General features: G+C 45.1%; 1 protein-coding gene across 1 annotated transcript in view; it reads left to right on the top strand.

Moving 5' to 3' along the window:
- Nucleotides 1-21,887, top strand: part of ankfn1a (ankyrin repeat and fibronectin type III domain containing 1a) — a 46,934-nt gene extending 25,047 nt beyond the window's left edge. The window contains exons 8-24 of the mRNA XM_028970630.1: nt 1,203-1,395; nt 1,983-2,193; nt 4,538-4,732; nt 5,391-5,504; nt 5,689-5,786; nt 6,052-6,142; nt 7,511-7,618; nt 10,804-10,903; nt 10,997-11,129; nt 11,578-11,694; nt 11,978-12,193; nt 13,235-13,401; nt 15,485-15,635; nt 15,833-16,001; nt 16,341-16,507; nt 19,120-19,336; nt 19,555-21,887. Of these exons, the coding sequence (XP_028826463.1) occupies nt 1,203-1,395; nt 1,983-2,193; nt 4,538-4,732; nt 5,391-5,504; nt 5,689-5,786; nt 6,052-6,142; nt 7,511-7,618; nt 10,804-10,903; nt 10,997-11,129; nt 11,578-11,694; nt 11,978-12,193; nt 13,235-13,401; nt 15,485-15,635; nt 15,833-16,001; nt 16,341-16,507; nt 19,120-19,336; nt 19,555-20,270 (3,163 nt within the window). The 3' untranslated portion in view covers nt 20,271-21,887. The remainder of the gene's footprint in view (nt 1-1,202; nt 1,396-1,982; nt 2,194-4,537; nt 4,733-5,390; nt 5,505-5,688; nt 5,787-6,051; nt 6,143-7,510; nt 7,619-10,803; nt 10,904-10,996; nt 11,130-11,577; nt 11,695-11,977; nt 12,194-13,234; nt 13,402-15,484; nt 15,636-15,832; nt 16,002-16,340; nt 16,508-19,119; nt 19,337-19,554) is intronic.
- The last annotated feature ends 4,749 nt before the right edge of the window (nt 21,888-26,636 follow it).

Here is a 26,636-nt window from a genome sequence, read left to right as displayed (position 1 = left end):
TCGTTCTACAGTGTTCTGTTGGGAAACCTTGCGTTTTCTTGCGTTCTGTGTTATTGCTGCTTTGGCACGTACCACCTACCTAAACATTGTTGACCAAGTACACCCCTTTACGGAAAAGGCATGCCCTGATGGCAATACACCCCGACACCCTGGAAAAATGGTTCAGAATCTCCAGACCTCCAGGCCGGATTAGCTCCGTGGGACGTTCTGGAAATCAAGTCCGATCAACGGAGGCACCATCTCAAAACATACAAAACCGTACAAAATCCATCAGATACCCCTCAACCGTACATGAAGGATTCCCTCTGCCGTTTGTGTCCTGTCCTGTCCTGTACGCAGGGCTGCTGATTTGCTTTGACGCGCGTCAGAGCACATTCTCCGAGACGATGCTGCGCCCCGTCTAGGAAATGAAAACTCTGTTATCTGCCATAATCCACTTTCTGATATGACATCTCTGTGGATGAAGATAACTGACCTCAACGCATTTTCTCCTATTATGTTAATTACGTTGAAACTGATATGTCATAACAGCTTAGGCAAATAAGCCACCAGCGAAGTGTCTGCATAATTATTAGAAAAACCTCAGAGGACCAGGCAGGGACTATACTGACTATAAAAAATGTTGATATGCATTGCATGAGGGGCAGTGGTGGACTAGCGGTTAAGGAAGCGGCCCCGTAATAAGAAGGTTGCCGGTTCGAATCCCAATCTGCCGAGGTGCCACTGAGGTGCCACTGAGCAAAGTACCGTCCCCACACACTGCTCCCCTGGTGCCTGTCACGGCTGCCCACTGCTCACCAAGGATGATGGGTTAAATGCAGAGGACAAATTTCACTGTGTACACCATGTGCTGTGTGTCACAAGTGACAATCACTTCACTTTTTTTTTTTTTATAACTAAATATTGTAGTATGTATGGATTATGTATGTCTTGTTTTGTAGTTAAATTGCTAATATTAGCATTTAGCGGTTTACATTCACTAAGCTAGGTGAAGTTTGCATCACAAAAAGGAATTAAATTAAGATCTACTTTTTTAAAGCAACAACAACAACAATGTTTTTCAATGTTCAACATTGCTGTGAAAAAGATCTGGATTAAATAGTGCTACATGCCCAATGAAACCTTTTCATCATGCTTTACTGCTTTTTGGGTACTACAGAGTAGGGCACCCGGTTTCTTACCGCCAGTTTTAATTGTCTCAGGAACATCTCTGGCAGCATGACTCAGCAGATGCAAAACCTCCAGCTGACCCACAACAAGAAGGGCGCCGGGCCGGCCTCCCCAAATGCCGCCAAGCGACTTTACCGTAACCTGTCCGAGAAGCTCAAGGGGAGCCACTCTTCTTTTGAGGATGCGTACTTCTTCGGCCGTTCCGACCGGGTCCGCAAGGCCTCGGTAAGTGCGCCTAATTTTTCTAATTATACCATGACTGAACTTAACATAACTGCAATTAACATAACATAAATCTCAGATTGAAGATGGAGTTGGATGGAATTAGAACACTTTAAATATTGCTATAAAAATATCTTATACGTTGCAACACCGTAGAAACTAAACTGAATCAAAAAGTCACACATGATGTCTTGGAGCAATCGGGTGATGTACAAAATTGGGCACCAAATTGGTAGGGGCCCACCCATGATTACGTTGGGAAACTGCAGCCGCGGATTTGCGATGTTGATGAATTCATGGAAATATCTTTGATGCAGTGCATGAAGTGATTCACTGCTCCTTCCCAAAATACCGCACACATAAACTCAACGATGAAGCACGTAGGAAGAGACAAAGCACATAATGCTCTTTGCACCATGGCTGTTTTATCTCTGTCTCTCACTGTTCTCAGAGGGGGTGAATTAATGAAATTTTTTTAGCTGCTTATGAGTTCACTTCTCCAAATGGTGGGATTTGGTCACCAATTCGCTTCTATGAATTTCTTGCATTCTAGTCATGGTCTGCCACCTCCTCCTTGCTTGTTCCTGCAGAACGTTCAGAGCAATGAGTCACTGTTCGAGGCGGTAGAGCAGCAGGACCTGGACGCCGTACAGATCCTGTTATTCCAATACACCGCGGACGAGCTGGACCTCAACACGCCCAACAGTGAGGGTCTGACGCCTCTGGACATTGCCATCATGACTAACAACGTTCCTGTGGCCAAGCTGCTCCTGAAAGCCGGCGCAAGGGAAAGTCCACACTGTTAGTAGCCTTCTCTCCTCTGGCCAGCTATTACAAGAAAGTCTGGGTGGCCCCTGCAGTGCACTTTTTTTGTCTACGTCCAGGGCAATTTATTAGGGCTTCAGGTGAAATCTACTGCTGCTGTAGTACATTTTTAGAAGCTGTTTGTTTTGGTTCTGTGCCCTGATACTGAACTTGAGTCTGAGTGATGTACCAGTTCAGCAGTTCAGACCACTGTTAAGCCCTGTCAGTGGTGAACGTGGGGCCACAGGTTCCCTCCACTAATATTATGGTTTAAAGATTTTTATATATTATTTTAATGAAAATTATGGCTCAAATACTCAAAGGTTTTAAACTGTTTTTTATTATTATTAGAGGCTGCTTCCACTAATATTGGATATTTTTTATATAATGTTATTTGGAATTTTGCATATTATAGATAAACTTAATGAGAAGTGTGACAAAAGTGTGTTATTTCTACCAACCTGGCAACAGTGGTGGCCAGCACAGTTAAAAATATCTTTCAGAAATATGGTATTTTGGCGCCATCTACTGGAATTCCCTTTTTGTCTAGATCCAGAATGTAAGATGAACCCATATCAGTCTGGTGAACCCATATCAGAAAAATCGTTCTAAATTGGCAGGTAAAACTGTAAGAATACTTAGAGAAAGTTTCATGTTGACTTTTTTTTTTCCTTTTACAAAAATGCCATTATTTTTTTAGTTCGAAATTTTAGTTCGAAAACGTTAAAACCCCCATAACAATACTACTACTAAAAATAATAACACTTGTCCAAACATTTCGTACCCTTGAGTTATATATGCGTAAATACAGCTGTACCTAATGGAGCAGTGTTCCAGGCGAAGCTCGCGCTGATTCAAAGGTGCGCTTGAGCCAGTGCACGGCTGGCAACAGTCGAACAGGTGTTTCTTACCTCCTACATCACCGGCCCCGAGACTGCTCACAAGACCCCAGTGTCTGGATCTGTGCACGTCTGACATGAAAAAGCGAAGCGCTGTCTGAGCCAAACAGTGGACACTCTCAAGCAGACAGGGGGAGGCGTCCGTCGCACGACACCGCTTCGGAAACCCTAACAAAGTTTGTCATTTAATGCTGTAACTTTTCCAGTGATGCATGCAACGCGCGGCAATTATACTAAGTGATTTATTGTACGCCGGGCCGCAGCGGCGTTTGAGAAACACACTACAGTCCGATCGTTGTAAACAAGCAGGAGAATAAACATTGCCGAGTTTTCCCACCGCCGAGCCTTCTGCATTATGTTTATGTCAGTCTAAAAGTGCCAAGTAAATCAATCAGCCAGACGCCTGACAGCTAGGAGGACCAGTCTCATGCTTTATGGGCTTTTCTGGAGCCACATAATGCCTATATTTAGGCCATTCCCAGCCGTCTCAACAATGCTAACTGTGTGTGTCAGGTCACTATCGACAGACCTGCCCATTAATTCATAGTTAGTTCAATTAAACACATTTAGTGGCCAGATGTCAATCTTCATAGCGCAGGAAACTGCACCTCTCAGCACCTAATATTGCTACCTTTTCCACCGTGTTGCAGACCCCCATGCAAGGCAGAGCCTTTTTTTTTTTCATTGCGTCAACAACACTTACTTTATCATTTCTGTCGAGTAGCTCTCCTCTCGGGGGGCCCGGGCCAAACAGAACAGCCCCAGTGAAAGAGGGTTTCTTTGGAGACGTATTTATTTGTTTATTTTGCTGTCACGGTTCATGACGAAGACTCTGAAAGAACATGCAGCAGCATTCACAGACGGCAAGGAGCGCTTGGCTCCGACAGCGTCCATCTCACCATGACAAATCCATAAGGCCAAACACAGTCCTGTGTGTTCCAGCCCCCCCCCGGTTTATTTCATCTGCGCCAAAATTAAGACGGGCAGCGACAAGCTGAGGCATTCTGCGGGGAATGATTGAGAAGGTGGGAAGTGTTCGGAGTCTTAACCTCAGCAATTCCACGCTAAATGGTGTCTCCTGATAGCTTCTGGCGCTGTGCTGTGTGGAACTTTGATTTATAGTACAGATTTTAGTGAGCTCTTTATTTGCATATTACAAATGAAATCCATCAAACCGTCGAGCAAATGAAAATGGCAGCAGAACCGTTTCAAATTAATAGCTAATGGTGGACTTTAAAAATGAATAAGAGCATAATATATTAAAATGAAATGTAAATGTTCTAACAGTGATTATTTAACCAGCTTTTCTGTCTCTTAGTGCTAATAAAATGTGTTTGTGACACGAATTGTCGCAGCGAGATTATGGGAAACGTATAGTTTAGCCTGATTCGGTGCACCTGCCTGACTGACAGTCCCGTCCCCCCTTTTTTTTTTGATTGTAGTCATCAGTCTGGAAAGCAGAGAAGCCCATCTCGCCACGTTAGTGCAGGAGGCGCAGAGGAGAGCGGGCGAATTGTCCACGTCAGTCGTGCGAGAGAGCCTGAGCCTGGACCCATCGGACAAGGAGAAGCAGCTGAAAGCCTGGGAGTGGCGGTGTAAGCTGTACAAGCGCATGAAGGCTGGCTTCGAGCACGCACGTGAGTCTTCATACAGGTGTTCTCTGGATCCGTCTACCTCACGCTTTAATCGCTCCTATGCAACATTGCCCTAAATTAGGACGGCGTGCCATTCTAGGGAATAAAAACCTATATATCAGCTTTATTTTTGTCCTGTACAGTAATAGAAAAGCCTTGCAGACTGAAAAATTGGTGCCATAAATTGCATAAACCCATGTGCAGACAGTTTTGCAATATGCCTGTAGTGGCTTGTAGTAAATTTTATAAGTTCCATCGTGTTTGCTTTAGTCCATATTGAGCCGATTCGTTTCCAGTTCATTTCCTGTGCTGCCCCGAAACCTGCCCACTTTGTTTGTCGCTTTTTCACTTAATCGATATAGTGGTCCTTGGGCATATGAGTTTGTTTTCGTGATCTTTTGAGACGAGGTCTGTTAAGCTCCTTGCCTCGACATTGTGCATCTAGCCTGAGCCTCTTGTCATTTACAGAAGAGAAACTTAAAAAAAAAAAAACACTACCTAGAAAGAGAATCAAAATGAAAATGGGCTTTTTGAAGATGGTTATAAGGAGTGGAAGAGTGGAAATTACGTCTCTCTGGATGGGAACTGGACAGGCTGCAAATGAAGTCCTGGTAGGGCTTAGGGCGTAGGACCCTGATGCCAGTTTCCTGTCCACACGCAGGGCCACCTGACCCACCATCAGCGGCGCGTCTCAGCGTGAGCAGCAGCACATCCCTCACTGTCACGTTCCAGGAACCGGCCAGCGTCAACTCCGCTGTCGTCACCAAGTACAGAGGTACCGACCTCCATAATACCCACAGTGACATTACCCATCATGCACGGTTCCCTGTTGCACTGTCACAGCTGTAATATTCTAGAAATCATGGCAGCATTTCTGCTTCTGTTCCCCCTCCTGCGAGAAATTGTTGTTCGTAGCGTCTGCATTTTGTGATTTTTCTTTTTTGCCTTCTCCCTCCCAGTGGAGTGGAGTTGTTTGAAGGACTTCTCCTTGTTAGCGGGTGAAATGATCCTGGAGACTCCCCCGTCCCTGACCTGTACCATTACTGGCCTGACCTTGGTAAGACCATCCAATGACACCGGCTGTCTCAGCAACACACTGTATCGTCACAGTAAATATATTACCCAAAACAATATTCTCAATTATAATAGAGTGCCGACCATTTCTCTTGGATGGAGGAATGGTCCTTTAATGGTCTGTAAATTGCAAATGATGACGTGCCAAGCGACAGCAGTTCTAACCGCAGCCCAGTTGTCCGTAGGCAGCAGCAAACTGGAAAAAAAAGATCCTGTATCCTGTATCTTGAGTGTGTCTTTGGTTACAGGGAAGGCTCTACTACATCCAGGTATCAGCGTATAACATGAAGGGCTGGGGTCCGCCTCAACCGTCACTGCCCCCTTCTGCTGCCCCGTCCAGTAAGTTCACGCTTACCAAATCTGTTTACTCTTATTTTGGTGCCCTAGAATACACTCAAGAATAGCACTGTGTAGCATAGTTTTGCAACCGTGGAATGACATTATTGTGCTTGAGAAAGCTCGTCTATTATTCACTTGCTGGCATTATGGTTTGTAAAGCTTTCGACTGAGGCCAGGCGTGGTGCACTGTATGTTTTGCCCGCATCCGCGGAGGCAGAAATACGTCCTTTATTCCCTCATCACGACTGGCTGTGAAACTCTTGCCTCAGCACTTCTATTGCTGGCCTTGGAGTGTTCGTTTTTCAAACGGGCGAGTTGAAAAACGAGGGCCCGAGCTCTTTGGTCTCTATAGAATCGGATCTCAGTGTGTCAGTGAATCAATGTGACGTCAATCGAGCTATTTTCAGATTTCACAACACTTCAGCTTTGCACGGAACATTCTGCAATGACAGTCGCTACATCCAAATACGGTCTTGCCTAAATTCATTTTTTTTCCACTTAGTTAATTACCTTATTTATACTCTTTTCTGTGTAGAATCAACACAGTATTTTTCTGTCGACTCAGTTGCTTGATGCTTCGTCGGCCAGCTTGTGGCGTAGTGGCATAGTGGTTTAAGTCAACACTTTGGGGACGCTGCTGCCCATTAGATGGGGTCTCGAATCCTGAGCGGTTACGAGACACTTCTGTTCTCTTAATTTCCAAATTACATTTAAGCCCAGTCAGGAGCTGTGCTTAACAAGTAGCGTTAATGAACACCGTTTTACTGGACGGTTAACCGTAACACTGCGATGGCACACGTTTCTCCATATGAAGTTTCACACAAACATTGTTTTACGGATGTAATAATGCTGTTTCAATTTTACTGGAATTCAGAATTCAAATGAATGCATTCAGATTCAGTTCAAACTATTCAAATTCAATTTGTGCTAGTCAGATTCAAATATATTCAATTCATCTCCATCTAGTGGTGCTTTCTTATATGGCAGGAGCTACATATACATCTTAGCAGCTTACAATTAGGGTTCATCAACTTTATATGTCACCTACTGTGTATTTCTGATTCATAAATCCTGAAACAAAAAATCAATAGTAATGGGAAGTTTTTAGCAATGCAAAAGCACACATTCAGATGTAGATTTGAATCAATTGCAAAAAAAAAAAATTTGCAACGTTTTAATCGGCTTCATGGGGGTGTTTTCAATACATTATTTGTCTTGAATAAAACAGTTCTTAGCGGGTTCAGTGCCGCTGTTCGGTTCGACTTTTTGAGTTATGGACCCCAAATAGGTTCCCCCTCGGGGGACGAATGAAGGTTTTTTTTAGAGGCTTAGAGAACCGATGGATCTTTTCCTCTCCTTCCTTTATAGACTGGAAGGAGTGTGACAGCCGTGAGCCCAGGAGGCGGGGCCACATCGAGGCGATGGAGCGCCTCCTGCAGCAAGTCCGCGTCACGCACCAGCACTACTGCTGCGGAGGTACGAGCTCGTCTTCACCCGCCCACGTGATCCGATGTTTGACCAGTCTTCGTTTTTGCTGCGCTATTTCCAGCGACTTTCCCGACTTGAGCAAACTCTGCAACGTTTCATTAGAAGAAGATAAATTCCTGTAATGTTTGCACTTGTATTAAAATCACATTAGAAACAGGCCCATGTGATCCTGGATTTAGTGCCCCCGGGAGGTTCGTTCAATTCCCTCCCCATCCCTGTAGTCACACTTCTTCCATGAGATTAATGAACTCTGTGTTGATGCAGATAAATGAAGCGTGATGAAAAATATCACCAGCAGCACCACAGAATGCAGCACCTTTTTAGTGCTACAGTTCGGATTCAGAGACTTTTACATGTTGAACATGTCGCCCGATATACTGCAGCTTTGTAAATCGTCCCGGGCTCCTCCACCCGACGCGGGCAGACAGTGGGCTTGGCGGCGTGCCCGCTGCCTAATCCACGCGCCGGCTGGCGGGGCATAGAGAGCCGCTGTGTGGAGTGCTGACAGTCGCTCCGCGGTCACAAATGCCGACTTCATTAGGCAGCCATGAGCCGGGGCAAGAAGTGTTCATCACTCGTCTGTTTATAAGGCTAATGATGTCGGGGGGGGGGGGGGGGGGCGGGGGGTGCCTGCCAGCGCTCCAAATTATATCATGTGGGATAATTGATTTTTTTTTATTATAAGAACTGGCTGTATGTGTGGAAATAGGAGATATATTTTTTTTGCCATCCAGACAGTAGAAAAAAAAAACAGAAAATCAACTCCAATTGAACATTTTTATGTATGAAGTTTGAATAAAATGATTGCCATGGGTATTTATACAAACATAACTGTATTAATAAGCTGCGGAATAATGTAAAATGCATAAATAAAACACGAGGGGGGGTGGGGGGGTCATCCTAATTTTCGACTGAGAGTCAGGCAGGCTTGAGGTCGAGTGGGGGGAGGTTGGCGGTGCGGGGCAACACACAGCGGCCAGTGTTCCCGCATGAGACACTGCGACACCCCCCCTTCCCCCCAAAACACACCTCCCAGGTCCGGTGGCGCTGCACGACTGTGTGAGCAGCTTGTGCCGCGGCCGTTCCGGGCGGCGTGTCAAGAAGGCCCCTCTGGCCCGTGCTAAATTACTAAGAAAATGCTCTTCTCCCACACACACACAAACACTCACACACACACAATGGGTTCATGGTCGGACCTAGCAGACAGTCGGGTTGCCAAGTTGTTAATAAAAAAAAAAAAACGTTCTTTTAACGTTCATAAACGAAGACGTTTTCTTTATTTATGTAGGGTGACAGTCGGTCAGCGCGGGAGGCCCGGCACTCTCCTGCCCCGTAGTCCACTTGTCAGAGCCATTTAGCCTCCCGGGTGAGAAATAAACACACATTTCTGATGTGGGTTATCTGCACCACCAACCAACAGGGTCCCATTCATCGCCACCCTTTTCACAGTAACCAATACTGTGTATAGAGCTGTAGGTAAGGGAGGTGCGGCTTAAAGATGATATCGAACAATATTTTCACAATGGACAATACCTGCTACATTATTTAGCGTAAGGAATTAAAGATGACATGTGGTATTCACCTTCTTTATGAATATACCATACTGGGCTTTTTTGTCGTCTTACAGGTTGCAAAATGCAATGCCGCTATTTATGATGTTTTGTAATTAATGTTTTAATTAGTCTTCAGAAGGAGGATATATCTTATACATTATGGTCAACACTTTTATAACAACACCAACATGTTATTTTTTATTCAAGCCAAAAATCACAAACAATATGTCTCAATATTTAATAATTATTGTAAGATTGTTTCTAACATAATAATTAGAAGAAAATCTACAAAAAAGTAAAAAATAACTATTTACTGATTGATTTTTAATGTTATTTGCTACAACAACAATAATATTTTAGTATTATAGTATGTCTAATTTGCAAATAAATGTTAAGCAGGGGGTATTTATGCTCACATTCCACACAATATTCGAACTGGTGACAATATGGTTATTCCTGCCATGGTATTGACTTTCTTTCCCACCTTCAGTAAATTGTTCAGCCGTATCTATTTTAGTTGCCAGTGGTTACCAAACATTTTTCAATACAGAGGTCAAAACGTCCCAACGTTGGGTTTCTCTTGATCAATGCACTTCCAATGCAGTGTGTTTGTCAACTCCGCACCTGAAGCCCGTGTCAATAGTGCATAAAGAGTGAATTCGCTCAAGGCTTGCAGCGATTGGTACAATGATCTCAAATTGATCGGCTTCAATATATAGAGAGGTTTTAGTACCGCAGAGGAAAGGTTTTAACGCCTCCTAATTCAATAATTGAAAATTCGCCACCATTCGGGATGTATTATGCACGCCATGTGAACGCATACGTCTTGATTTGATTGAATGAAGGGTACCACGAACACATGCATTTGCATTGAGGAAGGTCATAAACAATTGCCTCCACAGAAGAAAAGGTAGTGAAAGGGCGGTCAGATCCCCACGGGTTCCCTGTGAACGCGTCAGTGTACGGGGTGGGATTTGAATGGAAAAAAGTTTCCCCCAGAGGGAGCGTCAGTGGCCTTTTTTCTTTTAAAGCAACATAAACAGCTTCTCAGCCAAACGAATAGTTCAGTCTACCCACTGTTTACATGGGGGGCAATTACGTGACGCTTAATTTCGTGCAAAGAAAGGGGGGGGGCGTCTGAAGATTGGCATCGCTGGAGTGGCGATAGAAGCCTTTTCTTGTCGCAGGGAGATACGCGGCCGAACAACCTCGAGATAACTCGCCGGCGACCTCTGTGACCCGGCACGTTTTAAATTACCCCCCCGATCCGTCTTCACTTCCTGTGTTGCCGGGTTGTTCGCCACCCCCACCCCCCGGCGCTCTTTCCCTTCCCTCTCCAACTCGATGGGTTTTCATTTGTTTACCCCCCCCCCCCCTTTCCCCTTTACTTCCTTAAAAGGTCGATTGAGCCGATAGGTTGCAGAGCGGCTCTTTTTTTTTAATTCATCACGGGCAATTTCCTGCTCTCGTTCTCCCCTCCTCTAATTAAGTGGGATCAGAGAGGCCACTTGTAAGCCTCTCTGCAGTTGGCTGCTAGCGACGCTACGAGGAATGTCTTTCATCTCTCGTTTCCTCACGGTCCATCGCTAAACAATGCGTGTTTTCTCCCTCCGTTTCTAGACCCTTCCAAGCTGCAGAACCCGAGTCGCAAGCAATCCGTCTCCCGGAGCCTAAAGCATCTCTTCCACTCGTCCAGCAAGTTCGTAAAGTCCCTGAAAAGGTACCTATCCAAATGCCCCAATGAATTCGGTTCCCCCGTGACATTTTGCGCTAACGTCACTCGCCTTGATGGTTCGCCCCCGACGTCTTCCAGGGGGATCTACGTGGCGGCCGTGTTCTACCACAAGGACAATCTGCTGGTGACAAACGAGGACCAGATCCCCATTGTGGAGGTGGACGACTCCTACAGCAGCTCCCTCATGCAGGACTTTCTGTGGTTCACCAAGGTACGGCAGTCTTGGGGAGGCCGCGCGTCTGTCAGCACGTCTTCATTAATTTGAACCCCCCCTACCTTATTAGCTGGTACAGTGAAGACTTGGATTACCATGATACAGTAGCAAAGTTATTTTATGCCAATAGTAATAGGCTTACGTCGGGTCATACGATACGTTGCAAATATGCCGTGCCATGTTCGGCATATGGTTGGCGCTGCGAGCCACCTGCGCCGAAAGCCAGCGTGGGCGGTCTTATCCACGACGACCCGGGTGTGTGTGTCAGGGGGGCTCTAATTAAAAGCCCTGCTCGGCAGGAAGAGCCTTTTCACACCGACCCCGAATGCCCTGACCCCTCCACCCGTCACCCCTGACTTCCCCCACACACACACAGAGCGGGCCGTCATGGATAAGGGGCCGTAATCAGACGCCGCTCTGCCATCGGTGCTTTGTTTCCACGCAGCTGTCGTGCATGTGGGAGGACGTGCGGTGGCTCCGGCAGAGCATGGGCGTCTCCACCTCCTCCTCCTCCGCGCTGCAGTCGCGGCAGAAGATGCTGGCCGCCGCCGGGCAGCTGCAGGTGCCAGACTCCGTCGATTCTGATGGTTGAAAGCAAACAAACAAACACTGTCTGCATGTGTGTGTGTGTGTGTGTGTGTGTGTGTGTGAGAGAGAGATTCTGATGTTGTATAAGCCATTTTATCCTCAATTAGAGGATACCAAATCCATTTGTGTTCCGCCGCAGAGCTCACACTTCACTTCACAGACTATTATTGGCCTCTTTACTGTTTGTTTAGACACAATTATTTTTGTCATTTATTTATAAATATAAATATATTTCATATTGTTCTAACTCCCTACAGAACCTCCTGGGCACTCACAACTTGGGCCGGGTCCATTACGAGCCCATCAAGGATCGCCATGGCAACGTGCTGCTGGTTACCGTGCGGGAGACGGAGAGCCACTTCTCGTTCTTCAACGGCAAGTGGATGCAGGTGTCCAAACTGCAGAGCCAGAGGAAGTCCCTGTCCACCCCGGAAGAGCCGTATGCACTGGACATCCTGCTCATCACCATACAGGTACCTCAAGTAAATAACATCAAACACGAACAACAAAATGTATTAGATAATGATATCCCATGATGGTTCAAAATTAGGATGAAAATGGAGGGGACCCCCAGGGGACCATTACACTAATTACAATAATTTTTGTAATTGATCTGCATAAAAAAATAAAATTGGATTTTGTACTGATGTACAGAAAGCTGCACACAAACCACAGCAAAGGTACAGGTACAAAGGTGGGGGTGAGGATCTAAACACCGAAGCGAGGGGTTGTGGTGGCGGGTTTTATGGTTTCAATATGGCATATTTTGTCACATGTGAACACAAAGCATCACAATTGTTTCTCGCTTTTGGCACGGTGTCACCTGGCATGCAGCAGAGACTGCATTCACAACCCTCTGGGGGGTGTAAGCGCTCGCTAAATTGCTAACATTATTCCCCTTTTCCCATTTGTGGAAATGTGTTATGCCCAGCATGAGTGACACATAAGAGTGCATATGGGAAATAATCCTGGAATTCTTGATGGTTTACGTAGGCCTTTCATTATTTCATCGTAATATGAAATGTACCATGCTCGTCATGCTGCTGGCAACATAAAGGTGTAATCATTAAAATATTAAAAACATGCATGTTTTAAATAGTTAAAATCAACACTGAAAATCGATTAAACTATTGTTTTTTTGTGCCAGTTTCTTTTTTTTTTTTATAGCTTTAAAAAAAAACTAATCTCTAATTTGTTTGTCTCTAATTTGATTATTTGCATAGAGTTGCGTACATTCTCATGTCAGAACTTCAAAAGGAAGGCAGGATCATGAAAGGGTTCAAAATGATGCTAAATATCTGTTTGAGTTTTGGTGGGAAAGTGGGATGCGGACTTCTATCCAAACGGAATGGACTTGACTGAAAACATGGACGAAAACAAATCGATTGTCACCATATGTTTTGTGGTGTTGTAACAACATTACAACATAATGAACTGAAAAGCACATAACGGGAATTTTACGAATGGTACAACGGTCTTCTAATTAACATCTATAAATCGTCACTGTGTTGTAGGACATCCTGGCCTACCAGAGGCGCAGTCAGCACCGCCTGACTCCAGGTCTCTACCTGGGCTACCTGAAGCTCAGCAGCTCTGTGGATCAAATCAAAGTGCTCGTCCCGCAACGGATGCCCAATATGTTGTGCCACTCCAGGATCCGGGAGAATTGGAACGTCTCTAGGTACAGTAAGCGCGTGAGACATCGTGAAGCTTAACGTACTTAACGATACTTAAGCAACAGTGAAACATACAGCACTTATGTCTAAATAAAGCCAAAATAAAAATGCAATTATGAAATTGTCTACTGTTCGATTCTCCCACCAACTCAATACTTGCCCTTTGCTAAACTTAAAGGAACTGTGATTGTGATAGTTTGAGATCTTTTGTTCTGATTATACGTTAGAAATGCTGGAAAAATTGAGTTCGAAATGAGGGAAACCCGTCTGTATTTCGGGCCGTCTCCAAGGCCGAGAGCGAGTGAGGGGCCGAGGCGGTGAAAGGCACGCCTCTGAGCGTGGGGCTTCCGCGGAATGCGTCCTCACCGCAGGCCCACATAGTTTCTTGACACCGCCATTTTTTATGGGCAAAACAAAACTCCTATTTGTTTTTGTTGGGCAAGGGAGCTATTTATTTATTTTTATCTCAGGTCACCACGGTGACCCCGGTAGGTAGGTCCAGACAGGGAAGGTATTATCCTGACGCTCGGCGTGGTAGTAAAAGTGGATTTACTACGAGGCTGCACGGTGGAAGCCAGCGGGAGGTTCACGCGGGAGGATGCCCACTCACGGCTTGAGGAAAATCTCTGGAGCCAAGAAAAAAAACAACTAGAAAATAACAGAACGTATTTCGTGTTGTAAAACAATCATATCTTCATTCTCAAGTGAAGGACGGAAGAGTGTAATATAGGATTTATTTCTTAGATTAATATCTGACATTCGATCTTATTTCATTTCAACAGTACAACAGCACATTACGGTTTCTCAGTTAATGTGGAAATGTGTCACCACATTAAGAAGGCGAGCATTAGAGCATTTTACTCCCTGCCATATACAGTACAGGCCAAAGGTTTGGACACACCTTCTCATTCAATGTGTTTTCTTTATTTTCATGACCATTTACGTTCTCACTGAAGGCATCAAAACTATGAATGAACACATGTGGAGTTCTGTACTTAACAAAAAAAGGTGAAATAAGTGAAAACATGTTTTATATTCTAGTTTCTTTGCTCTGATTACTGCTTTGAACACTCTTGGCATTCTCTCGATGAGCTTCAAGAGGTCGTCACCTGAAATGCTTCTCCAACAGTCTTGAAGGAGTTCCCAGAGGTGTTTAGCACTTGTTGGTCCAGCTCACCCCAAACCATCTGGACTGGGTTCAGGTCCGGTGACTGTGGAGGCCAGGTCTCCACCTTTTGTAAAGTACAGAACTCCACATGTGTTCATTCATAGTTTTGATGCCTTCAGTGAGAATCTACCAACGTAAATGGTCATGAAAATAAAGACAAAACATTGAATGAGAAGGTGTCCAAACTTTTGGCCTGTACTGTATACAGGTGGGCTAAGAACATGCTAAGCTGGGAAATAAAATGTTGTGTTGCATTAACGAACCGTGATTCACTGTTAGGGTCGTAAGTGTCTGCAGTTACAGAGTTGGGCAAAGATCCTTTTTATTACAGTAGAGACCGTGATCAGTACATGAATGTAGAGTCCCGGCTATTCAGCCAAAAGCACATCTGTAATCTGAATCTTATCTTCGCGAGGCCCTGTACAGTTGAGGTGCAGGCGCGGAATATTAACCCCCCTCTGGCCGCAGTGATTAATGGGTTTATGGGTTTATTTTGGTTGAACTAGCCAAACACCTCTGTGCTTTTTAATTATTTTTTTTTTGCCATATGTAAAATAAAATGGACGGTTAGCCCATGTGTTCCCCTGAGGTTCTTCATTAGCAGACATTCTGCCTGGTTCTCCGATTTCAGAATTCCTTACCTACAGTAAAAGCTGTGCTAAAAAGGGAATGCTGGTACAAAAATGCCTGTTGCACATAGAATAAAAAAAATTTATAGGGCCTTTCCCCCCCATTTTTTAATATAAAAATGAAGCAAGGACTTGGCAGTTGGGGTCTTTGTGACACAAGTTCAAATCTCCACTGTGTCTTATATGGAGGCAAGTGGCTCTCTGTATTGACTGTTCCCCAGGGGGCCGGTGGGACGGGGGGGTGCTGTGGGTTTCTTTTCCCTTCACAGTGTGTCTCTCTCTCTCTCCCAGGGATGAGTGGGAATGGCTGCAGACTCTGTCTGGGCCCGAGGACGTGGAAAGAACGAATCAGGCGACAGACGGCCACACTCCCCTCCTTTACCACGAGCTCCAGGCAGCTGTCAAAAGCCTCCTCAGACAGATCAATCTACCTCTCCACCAGGTACTGGTACCAGTGGAACAAGAAATGTTCCTTTTTGTCTCTTCAATGAATACCTTTCCAGTAGTTCCATTAGCGATATTATAGCTAATAATAGCTCCAGCTTTGTATTTATTTATTGATTTGGGACCCTTAGTTTCAGACCTCATGGGCTTAATATGTGTGTGTGTGTGTTTGTGTGTGTGTGTCCCGTCCCACAGGCCAAGCACTTCCGTCTCTACACACATGAGGTTCTGGAGCTGGGTCACAATGTGTCCTTTCTTCTGTTGCTGCCAGCCTCAGACGACGTCTGCACGGCCCCGGGACAGACCAATCCCTACACGCCGCTCTCAGGGTTCCTCAACCTCCCTCTTCAAATGTTTGAGCTGGGTACACTGGCTTCTGTTTCAGCCCCCTTACAATATTAGCTCAGTTGGCCCCTTATAAAAATCCACAGATTCCTACGCGCCCCTCCACCGCCGCCACCCCCAGAGCCTCCTGCGGCAAATCTGTTCTCCCAGAGGACCACCACTAATTCACACAAACACACACTGACAGAGGGGCTGTAGTCTCGCAGACCCCCCCCCCCCCCACATACACACACCACACACACACACAGAAGAAAAAAAAAAAGTATGAGCGATGAATCAATACTTCATGTGAATCGCTTAATTTCACGAAATGAGGGTAATTAAAATTGGGGTTTTTTTTGTTTGTTATGCTTTGCAGTTCACTTCTGTTCCTACAAGGAGAAGTTCATCAGCCTGTACTGTCGCCTGTCGTCAGTGCTCGACCTGGATGCATTGATTACCCAACAGGCCTTCAGAGAGGCCATCTCGGACTCGGAGGTCGCCACAGCTAAACAGAGGCACCAGCACATACTTGACTACATACAAGTAGGTTCACCAAGTATGGCAACACTCCCATATGGGAATATAATGTGCATTTCAATCTGGAATAATGAGCTGCTACGTTCAGTATTAGCGATGAGACAAATCAATACAGCAATAAATCATGATATTGATATACAGGGCATTTTTTTCACTATTGTTTCAGAAAGTGCATTGTGCGTTTCCTTATACAATTTTACACCCATCACGACTGTATCATAGAGAACTCTCCTGTAATGTAACAAGAATCGCAAAATCATTGTAATCATCGCTTATGTATTATATTATATTATATTTCCTTCCTGGTTCAATCTTCCTTAAAAGTGCCAAGTTTCAAAATTATGCAATTTTTCAATGTCCTCATGTTTGATGTATATTTTATTATGGTCCTTTTTAACATTATGCACAATGCAGAACATACAATGAACAGGCTTTATTGAGTGGCCACAGATTCATGTTTGTGGCTCAAATGAACATATAACTCATTAAAAGTAGAAAAAGTTGCTGCCTACCATATAAAAATGCAGAGACATACTAAAAAAAATCCAACATCTGGTGCCATCTTTTTTTTTTTCCACAGTAACTTTCGAGTTACTGGTTCATACTGCTCTAAGTGGTTTACGGTCAGCTTTGTGTTATTCCAGAACAAACAGCAGCACAGGGATTCCAGAATACACTGAAGTGTAATGTTGGGTCGTTTGTTGCAGCACACAACGTAATACTCATTGGTACACTTCGACACAGGAGTATGTAAAAAACGAAAACTGCAAAAACAATTTAGCTAATAATCCAATTAGGATAGTTTATTGAAGTCATAAAGTATAACTACTAGACGTATAAATAGGGCAACGGCTTGTTTTCCTTGCGTTAAGAATTTCAATATCACTTGAGTCTCGCCGTTCGACTTGAAAGTAGAATCTGCTGCTCGCCCTGCAGTGAAATAATCCTGCCTTGCCACCCCGGTCTGGACTATTAATTGAGAAGGACCACAAAACCGCAAGTGTGTTTGTGTGATCTCGGATCCAAAGAGGCTTTTGGAAAAAAGTGGCGCGCTGACCGCAGATTACACACTCTCCCCGAGAGCGGCCGGGTAGGGGGAGAAAAAATAATACCAATCAATGAGCCTGGCAGCACGCATGCGGCTCCGTGTGTCTGCCGGCCCGGCGACTGCCGCGCAATGTGGCATCAATTAGCGTTAAAATGTTAATGTTCCAGCGAGGGAGCCACGTCTGTCAGAGCGGCCCGGGATGGAAAGTGTTTTAAACGGCAGGCCTCTCGCGCTGAAGGGGTTTTTTTCCACTGTGAGGTCCTGTCAAAGTGCCGAGACAGACATGCCGCAAAACATGCGCCTCAAAAAATGTGCCATTTGCCCTCTAGTGCGGCTAGACGCAAAGCATAAACACACACATATGAACACTGACCTTGGAATATAGCGGTGGGGCATATATAGAGCCGTATATATGATTGGTAAATGATCAAACTCTGGTTTCCAGTGTACTGGTGTGCCATGACTGTTAAAAAGTGGAGAACGCAAGTATCACAGAATTCATCTCAATATCGCGTTGTGTTGTTGGGATCTCGTATGTGTATAGATACGTTGTAAGGCCACCAAAAACGAGACTGTGATGAGGAGTAGAAGTGTGGCACAGTCGTGAATGCGAGTTGTGAAGAACCCAAATAATTTGGCACAAAAAGCACAAAAGATGCAATGTGGGGACACCGTCCTCAAGAGTGTTGTGCAAGCTATATCATAGACCATTAAAACAATGCAAGAAGGCTGGCGAGATAGACGACCAGTCTTCCAGTCCTTAAACTTGGTGGACACGTTAGATCAAGAACAACAATCTCGAAAATGTTTTTCCCTTAAAGTGTATACGTCTCAGAAAAAAGAAGAGGAAATATTGGGTGGTAGTAGCCTAGTGGGTAAGACTCTTGCCTATGAACCAGAAGATCAAACCCCACTTACTACCATTGTGTCTCCAGGAGGACTGTCTCTGTAACTACGTAAGGCATTCTGGATAAGGCCGCAAAGTAAATATGGACCACTGCAATCCTTTACTTTGTCTGAACTGGTCTTGGGTCTTTCAACTCAATGCAACACCTTTGCACCTTCGTCTTTGCAGGTATTAGGAAAGTTAAACCCTCACAGCGCCACACCCCTGACCCGTAGGCTCGTTTCTCCACGTCTTTATTGTTCCACTCGCAAGCGATTTGGTCCCGTCTTTGTCACCGGCGCCTGTGCATACTTTCCGCCGGAGTCACTCTCTGGTGTCAAGGCTCATTCCGCGAAGGGGGAATCGCGCGAGGTGTCTGCCAGAAGCGGCTTGAGTTGCAACCCGAAATTGCGCGCTGCCTCATGGTAAAGTGCCATTTCCCGGCCACTCTCGGAGATGGAAAATATGAACTTGAGCGATCTGTGTGGAAGCCGGCGGCACTTATTGAAAACACGTTCTTCGGCGCATTGAACCGCAGCGCTGTTTATTCAGAGAAAATGATATTGCTTCTCGAGCCAGATATTTGGCCAAAATTACAGATGCTGTGTAAGGTAGTCGCAGAAGTTCTTAATGAACCCAAATGTACATTCTTGAGCCGCATCTGTTCTGTGCGTCGCGTTGCAGCAAATGGACGAAACGTGGCGGGACGTCCGCTGGATCACCGATGCGCTGCAGTACGCCCGGTACAAGCAGCCGCTGGGCGGGGTGCCCATTACCTCGCTGGTGGACATCACCGTCGAGGAGGCCGCGGTGCAGAAGAACGACTCCGTCTCGTCCAACGCCGACTACCTGCCAACGCCGTCGCCTTCACCGGAGCTGAGGAGGAGAAAAGCCACAAGTGGTATGTCTGTGTAGTGAAATGCTGGGTGGAGCACCCTGTTTTCTCTGGTCCTGTTTTTGTGGTAGCACAAATAAAGCCTGTTGAAGATAAGTTAGCATCTTGCTTTGCATTGCTGTAGATCGAGAAGAACGATCATTTGGACCCCCTGGATAGTTGTATTATCGCTAGGCAGCCATTAGCAGCCCGCTGAGCTTGCCGCTTTTGTGGTGTGTTTTTAGACTCCCAGCCAGGATCAGATGAAGAAGGATGCTCGGAGGTCTTCCTCCCAACTGACAGCGACTACGACTCCAGCGAAGCTCTAAGCCCGAGAGACCTGGACCTGGTGTACTCGTCGTCGCAAGACATATCCCAGCAGGCAGTGCACGCGCTGAGCGGCAGCGCTCCGGATGTCCTTCAGATGCATGACCTCAAGTACAGTGTGTGTCCCAAGACCATCCTGGAGACGGAGTCCTGCACTAAAGACATGGAGGGCCTGTCACTGTCTGGCTTTCTGACCAAATCTTCGGACAGGGTGACCCGTGGCAAGTTCCTGGCCGATCCACCAACCAAGAGGAAGGTGTTGTCCAAAAGCCACCCCCAGCGCAGCTACTTCGGAGGACCCCGCTGGCTCCACCACCAAAGCGACAGTCAGAGCGCCCTGCTGTCTGAAGGCATCTACACCAGGCAGAGCGACATCGACCTGCCCGTGGAGCTGCCGCCGCCGAACTCGCCGTCCTCCTACCAGCTCGACGCGCGGCGGCCACCTCAGGCTGAGGGCAAGCCCAACGTGCGCCGGATCTTTGTGGAGCCCTGCACCAAGACGTCCCCCACCCACAAGGAGGGCTCCTGGACACCCGCGGGTCACGGCAAAGATGGAGGGCAGGTAGACCAAGATGTGGACTCGGATGAGCAAACTAACGAACAAGTGTCGGAAATACTCAGCAGCACGCTCTAGAACGTGCCACCATATTGCCTCAGCCCATCACATACAATAGCAGGCATGCAGACCTTGCATGTGAACAGTTAGCGCGTCTTCTGTGGTGTAACGACAAAAAAAGTTGCAGGTCAACTCGTTTTAAAAAGGACATAAACCATGGCAACGACTGTTACAATGCTGTCAAACAATGCAACACGAAACGGCACCGTTTTTAACTTGAAGGAGGACCGGCCTCTCCCGCCGGCCGCTTAGCATCCATTCGTTTCCGCGCAGTCGTTTGATGAAATAAAAAAAAAAAAAAAACACGAAAAGAAAGCTGCTACGTTTTACGTCCGTCTGTGGTGTCCGCCTTACGGTCCCGTCGGCCCGCCGCGCTGCGCTGGGTGTAGACGCAGTCACGAGTACTTGGGTTTTATTGTTTTCCATGAAAATTGTGTGACACCCGCTCTAGTCAAGCTCTGAGGTAATGCAACGCTGCTGGTTTTTCAAGTACCGCCGCGGCTGAAACCGTGGCCCTTGAAGCACGGTCAAATGGGCAAACTGAGCTAAAGAGGTAAATAAGTAAATACAAGTTTCAAGGTTTTTTCTGTGGGACGCCTGAACAAACTGGGACGATCTGGCACCAATCGGCCTTGCACGCTTCAGAAGAAATTGAAATAAAACGAACATATACAAACGTCGTAAGCTACTCACAATAGGTCACAATAAAAAGAGCCGAAGACCTTAATGTCCCTGAGTGGCATTAAATTCTCCACCGTCCCAGTTTAAAAAGGTTTATTAACGTATTAAAAAGGTTTCTTCTGTGGTTCCCAGCGACTCACATACACAACATTTAACCACTTCTACTGTGCAGGTAGACATATTTGACTTCGAGCGCACTATTAGATTGCATTTGATAAAAAAAACAGATAATTCCTGAGGCACCTTCACACCTGTAAGCAGCGAAATAGCCTGAATATGATTTTTATGAACGGATCATTTTCATCATGCACAGTGTGAATTGGGCATTCGTACACGACGAAAAACACACTGCAAGGCATCTACTAACCACTTTTATGGCCTGATGAAAAGTCCATGTTGATTGCCCTGTGTATGTAGTGCTTATGAGACCTCTATGGTGTGGTTTGTAAGGTGTCAGGAATGCTTTTATTATATTTCGGATAAAAAAAAAAACAATGGCAGCTTACGTAATTTGCCTGTTGCAGTGTTATGACTTTAGTGTTCCAGTGTACGCTTGAGAAAACAGGTCTTTGTACATATTTCTTCCACGTATATCTCTGTTTCGTTCACTTAAAAAGAAGAAGTTAAAACGCGCACTGACAGTGTCCTCACCTCAACCGTACAGGCGCCCCGACGGCACGATGCACTACTGTAATTGTCTGTTGTCGTGTCCCTCAGGGGCATTGTGTCTGCTGCCGTTCGTCTGTCATAACACAGAACGGTATGAAGGTGTAATGACAAGAAAAAAATTGTAATAGTCTCTGTAAAAAAAAAATAAAAATTAAACCTTCGTACTGTGCACAATAACAGCCAAAATGAAGAAAGGAATCTGTAAAATCATATCTGTATATTTTTGCATAATGCGTTGAATAATCCAAAAATAATATATTTCAGTATTGTATTTTTGACGGGTGTTGTCTGATGTCACTTTTTTTTTTCTCTCTCTCTCTCTCTCTCTCTCTCTCTCTCTCTCTTCTTTGCGATGCAACTTGAACCTGACCCCGTGGCAGACGTGTTTTATGAATTTCAAATAAAAGCCGTAAACTCTGAACCGTGTGCCGCCTCTCATTCACAGTGGTAACACTGGCCACGTTGCGCTTCCATGGTTACGGCGGGACATTAATAAGGAAGTACTAAAGGGTTTTTATAGCCTAGCCTCGGGTAGTGCCAGACAGTCGAGTAGGCAGCGCTTGTGTAGCTGATAATGCGAGTTATGAAAATAAGATGCGGCCCAAATGAACTCCAAATGTTAATTGATGCGGCCAACTGCACACAGAAGCGTCTGGAAGTGGTGGGCTCGATTTAATTGCCACCTTAAAGGCATTTGTGCCATAGCGTGATCGTCGGTTGTTTCCATGGCAACGCATTGTGTGTGTTTTTATCCAGCTGTTTTTTTTTCCTCAAACAAATGCAAAAAGGGAAGAAAGAACGGACGTACTAAATAAAAAGAAGTAAGGTAAGTAGTTGCATCCAACTGCAACAGATATACTCATGCTATCTTAAATGTGCATTTTTTTTTTTTTATCGGCCAGTCCTGATGTACAACTGAACAATTTCATGACAACGACAGGCCCTCCACTCGCTCCTCAAATGGATTTAATTAGAGGGATAATTGCATGACATTTGTTAAGAGTTTATTTTTTTCTGTCAACCAAGTCAGTGTTCCTGTCAGTGGTGCTAATCGTGCAGAGGGAACAATCTGTCCTTGGTCTGAAGGTATATCTATACACACACACACACACACACACACACACACACACATATAAATTATCAGGGCTTTTTAAAAAAAAGTGTAACCTTGGTCATTTAAGTTTAAGCATCTCAACAGCTCTTTTCAGCCCCATCTACGTTATTCAGATTTCACTTAGATCTGTTCTAAAGTTGTACAACCAGGTTTATCTTGGTCTCTGAAATCGAGATATGGGGCAGTGGTGGCCTAGCGGTTAAGGAAGCGGCCCCGTAATCAGAAGGTTGCCGGTTCGAATCCCGATCCGCCAAGGTGCCACTGAGGTGCCACTGAGCAAAGCACCGTCCCCACACACTGCTCCCCGGGCGCCGGTCATGGCTGCCCACTGCTCACTCAGGGTGATGGGTTAAACGCAGAGGACACATTTCACTGTGTGCACCGTGTGCTGTGCTGCTGTGTATCACGTGACAATCACTTCACTCACTTCTCTTTTCACTAAGCAGGAGCATGAACATTCTGTTTTCTTTCAACCTGTTTCATAAAGTGTGGTGTGTTTTTAATGAAACGTTTTTTGTCTATATGGGGACATTTTGCTTATAACCTGATAATCAAGAAACAAAAGACAAAACAAGTTTCTGATGTTACGCTTATGATTACAAAGTAATATCTTGTACAGCCCACTTCCTGCTGTGACAAAGTAAATTTCCCACTTGTGGGACTAATAAAGGATCATCTTATCTTAATACAACAGGTCCTCACTAACATAGAAAATGTGTGTTTGTGAGTTAGGTTTACAAATAGCATATATACACTTTATGTCATTATTACAAGTATGTTGCACATTTTTAATCTATAAGTCTATAAACAGCAATCAAATTTATGTCTGCATATGTGTGTGACACACTATGTGTGTAAGTGTGTTGCAGTTTTGTAGTCAAAACTGCTTAAACCGAGACCAAGACATTGCCAAGACTGGAGGGTACCAAGACTAAGGCAAGTCAAGACAGAGACCAAGACCGAAAACAGGCTAGAATTGACATTACTCAGATCAACTGTAGAGAAAGAAGGTGTTGTTGTAAAATGTAATTTTTCACTTGTGGGTAATCCCTGCTGCACATTTACCTGCTGGTCATAAATAATGATACTGTTCTGTGAAGATGTGCTGTTTTCTCATCACTAGTGTGTTGGTCCTCATAAAGAAAAGTTTTGTTACAAAGATGTCATTATTATTATTTATATCTAACAAATCTAACATATTAAGCTTTTTGTGTGTATGGTGTCCCTATGTGTTCAGGATTTGAAAGATCTTGTTATTTAGTGGTAATTAAAAATGTATTTTGTAAATGTTGTAAGGATTTATCACACTGGGTCATCACAAAGCTATGAGCAATACACACAACTGTGTGTGTGTCAGTATATGAGTGCCTTAGAATGTACATTTATTATAAAGATATACACATTTATCGCACTGAGTCCTCACAAAGCTATGTGTGTGTGTGTGTGTGTGTGTGTTAGGTCTGAACCAACCCTATCTTGCAGCATTGAAGCCGTAGTCTCTCAAATCGACCGTTCAAATTGCCGCCTTGTTAGATCATCAAAGCGCTTCGCAGAGAATTTAACAAAAACAAATGACATTTTTATCAAGCCGGGTCACGACAGAATCAGGAATATTTGTCTCACAGCCTGGGAGGGCTTCAGATCCATCATTAAGATTACGGTGAGCTGCGCGGTGCACACAAACTCCTGACCGTACAGCAAGGGGCTTCGTCGGCCATTTTCAGGCAAATCAAAGGCGGAGGGATGATTTAAACCACATGAATCTCGCATCGGCGCGGACACAACATCATTCCAGGAGTGCAGAAGTTCTGGAATATGACGTCATAGCTCAAAAAACTCTTCTTCCCACGCACTTCCTGCAACGGATGCTCACAAGAAGAATCATCCTCAATCACCAGTCATATATATCTGTGTGTATAAGTATACAATCAATATAAAACATTGTGTTATGTATTGTTGCAGGCTTTTTTATTGTTTGGTGCAGAGAGGTCACATGTGTCACACCGGCAGGTCGGGACCCTTATCTGGGACACATAATGTTGTCCCATTTCCTCTCTCCAACAGCGAATCGCATCCCAGTGGCGCCTGGCGCATACTGTCACAGAACCGGCCCAGAAAATTGCTCCAAGGTCAATTTGGACCTGAAAGGGAGTGAAGAAGGCGTTTTTTTTTTTTTGTTTTTTTTTTTTATATAAGCCATTTCAGCATGCATAGCGGAACCCCAAACGCCGCAAGATTTCTGTTTTTCTTTTCGTCTGACGATGACAGCCCTATGCTCTGATCCAAGGGCTGAATTCAGAGGTTCCATTTAAACAGCAGAACCAGAGGATCCCTCACAATAATATAGAGTTAAAAATGTAAAAAGCAGGTTTTGTAATTAAACAATACAACCATATAATTGAAGGGAAAAAAACGATTTTCTGTGTAGATAAAAGACAACATTCAACCCGTCTGATATCATTTGTTCAGATCAGATAAGCCAGTGCGGTTCTAAAGAAAGAGCCATGGGTGAATAACAGGAAGTTCAGATTTGAAGTGGTAATGGAGGATTAATTTTCTTCAAAAGAAGATTTGTCTCTTTAATTAATCCCTTAATTTCCGCTATAATGATTAAAAAAGTAAAACCAACTTTATATACCGATCGGCCATGACATTGTGATCATCTGCCTAATTTTGCCCATTAAAAACAGGCATGGACTCCACTAGAGCTCTGAAGCCTACTGTTGTATCTGGTGCATCAAGCTGTCGGTAAATTTAGTAAATTCTGAGACGATGGAACAGACTTGTTTTTCCACCAGGTCCCACAGCTGGACGACTGGAGACCTTGAGATCTTCAGAACCTCTCCAGATGGTCAAATACCCGCTTTAGGAGCTTTTTGGTGGTGGACATCATTTACATGTACATTTACCTCATTCACCATCTAGAGTAATGGATGAAACTATCCATCACATAACCTCTCACAGCAACTGTGCATGTAAGAAATATTTTCTAAGCAGGGAGGTTTTCATGAAGATCTTTAGTGACTCAGCTGTTCGTTTCCACCACCTTGGAGCCGAGACAGGGAAGAGTCAGTGGGGAAGGTTGAAAACAAGTCGTGCCGCAGCGTTCCCGATCAGCTGGAGAGGTTGCTAGTTTGGAGATGACCAGAGATAGGAGAAGTATCTGAGTAGCCTGTGCCGATAAAAAAGTGTTTGTAGGTAAGGAATCGACATCAGCCCCAGGACATGCAGTTTCAGCTACAGCAGCTCTTCTGTTGGATGGGATCAGCATGACCCTGGTTCACCATGACCCTGCCCCTGGTTCACCAGTTTTCCTTCCTTGGTCCTGACCACTGCAGACCAAGAACATGCCTCAGGATCTGAGGTTTTGGAGATGCTACGACTCAACTTTCTTGGTCTCACATATTTGCCAATTTGTCAAAGTCGCCTGAATCCTCACGCTCTGCTTCTGACGCACCAACTTCGAGGAGGCATAGCGGTTATGGAAGCGGCCTCGTAATCAGAAGGTTGCCGGTTCGAATCCCGATCCGCCAAGGTGCCACTGAGGTCCCCTTGATGAAGGTACCGTCCCCACACACTGCTCCCCGCTGCTCACTCAGGGTGCTGGGTTAAATTCGGAGGACAAATTTCACTGTGTGCTGTGCTGCTGTGACAATCACTTCACTTTAACTTTTTGTGTGCAAAATCCATTTTTTTTTTTTAAATCTTGTATATTTTCATTTCTTTTTTATATAAATGCACCCAATTATTTTTTTCCCCCAAGAATGGCACGTATTTCTTTGTATTTCTGATCGCCACACTGCTGTAAATCTGGAGAAGCCCCCGTGGACCGGAGCCCGCCGTGACCCGCCTGCGCCGCCAGAGGGCGCTCCGGCACCACGGACGCCAATCCCGCCCCCGGCGGGACGGCAGCCGCGCTC

The sequence above is a fragment of the Denticeps clupeoides genome, chromosome 2, assembly GCF_900700375.1.
Source record: "Denticeps clupeoides chromosome 2, fDenClu1.1, whole genome shotgun sequence".
NCBI lineage: Eukaryota > Metazoa > Chordata > Actinopteri > Clupeiformes > Denticipitidae > Denticeps > Denticeps clupeoides.
This window is presented reverse-complemented; position numbering and strand designations above follow the sequence as displayed.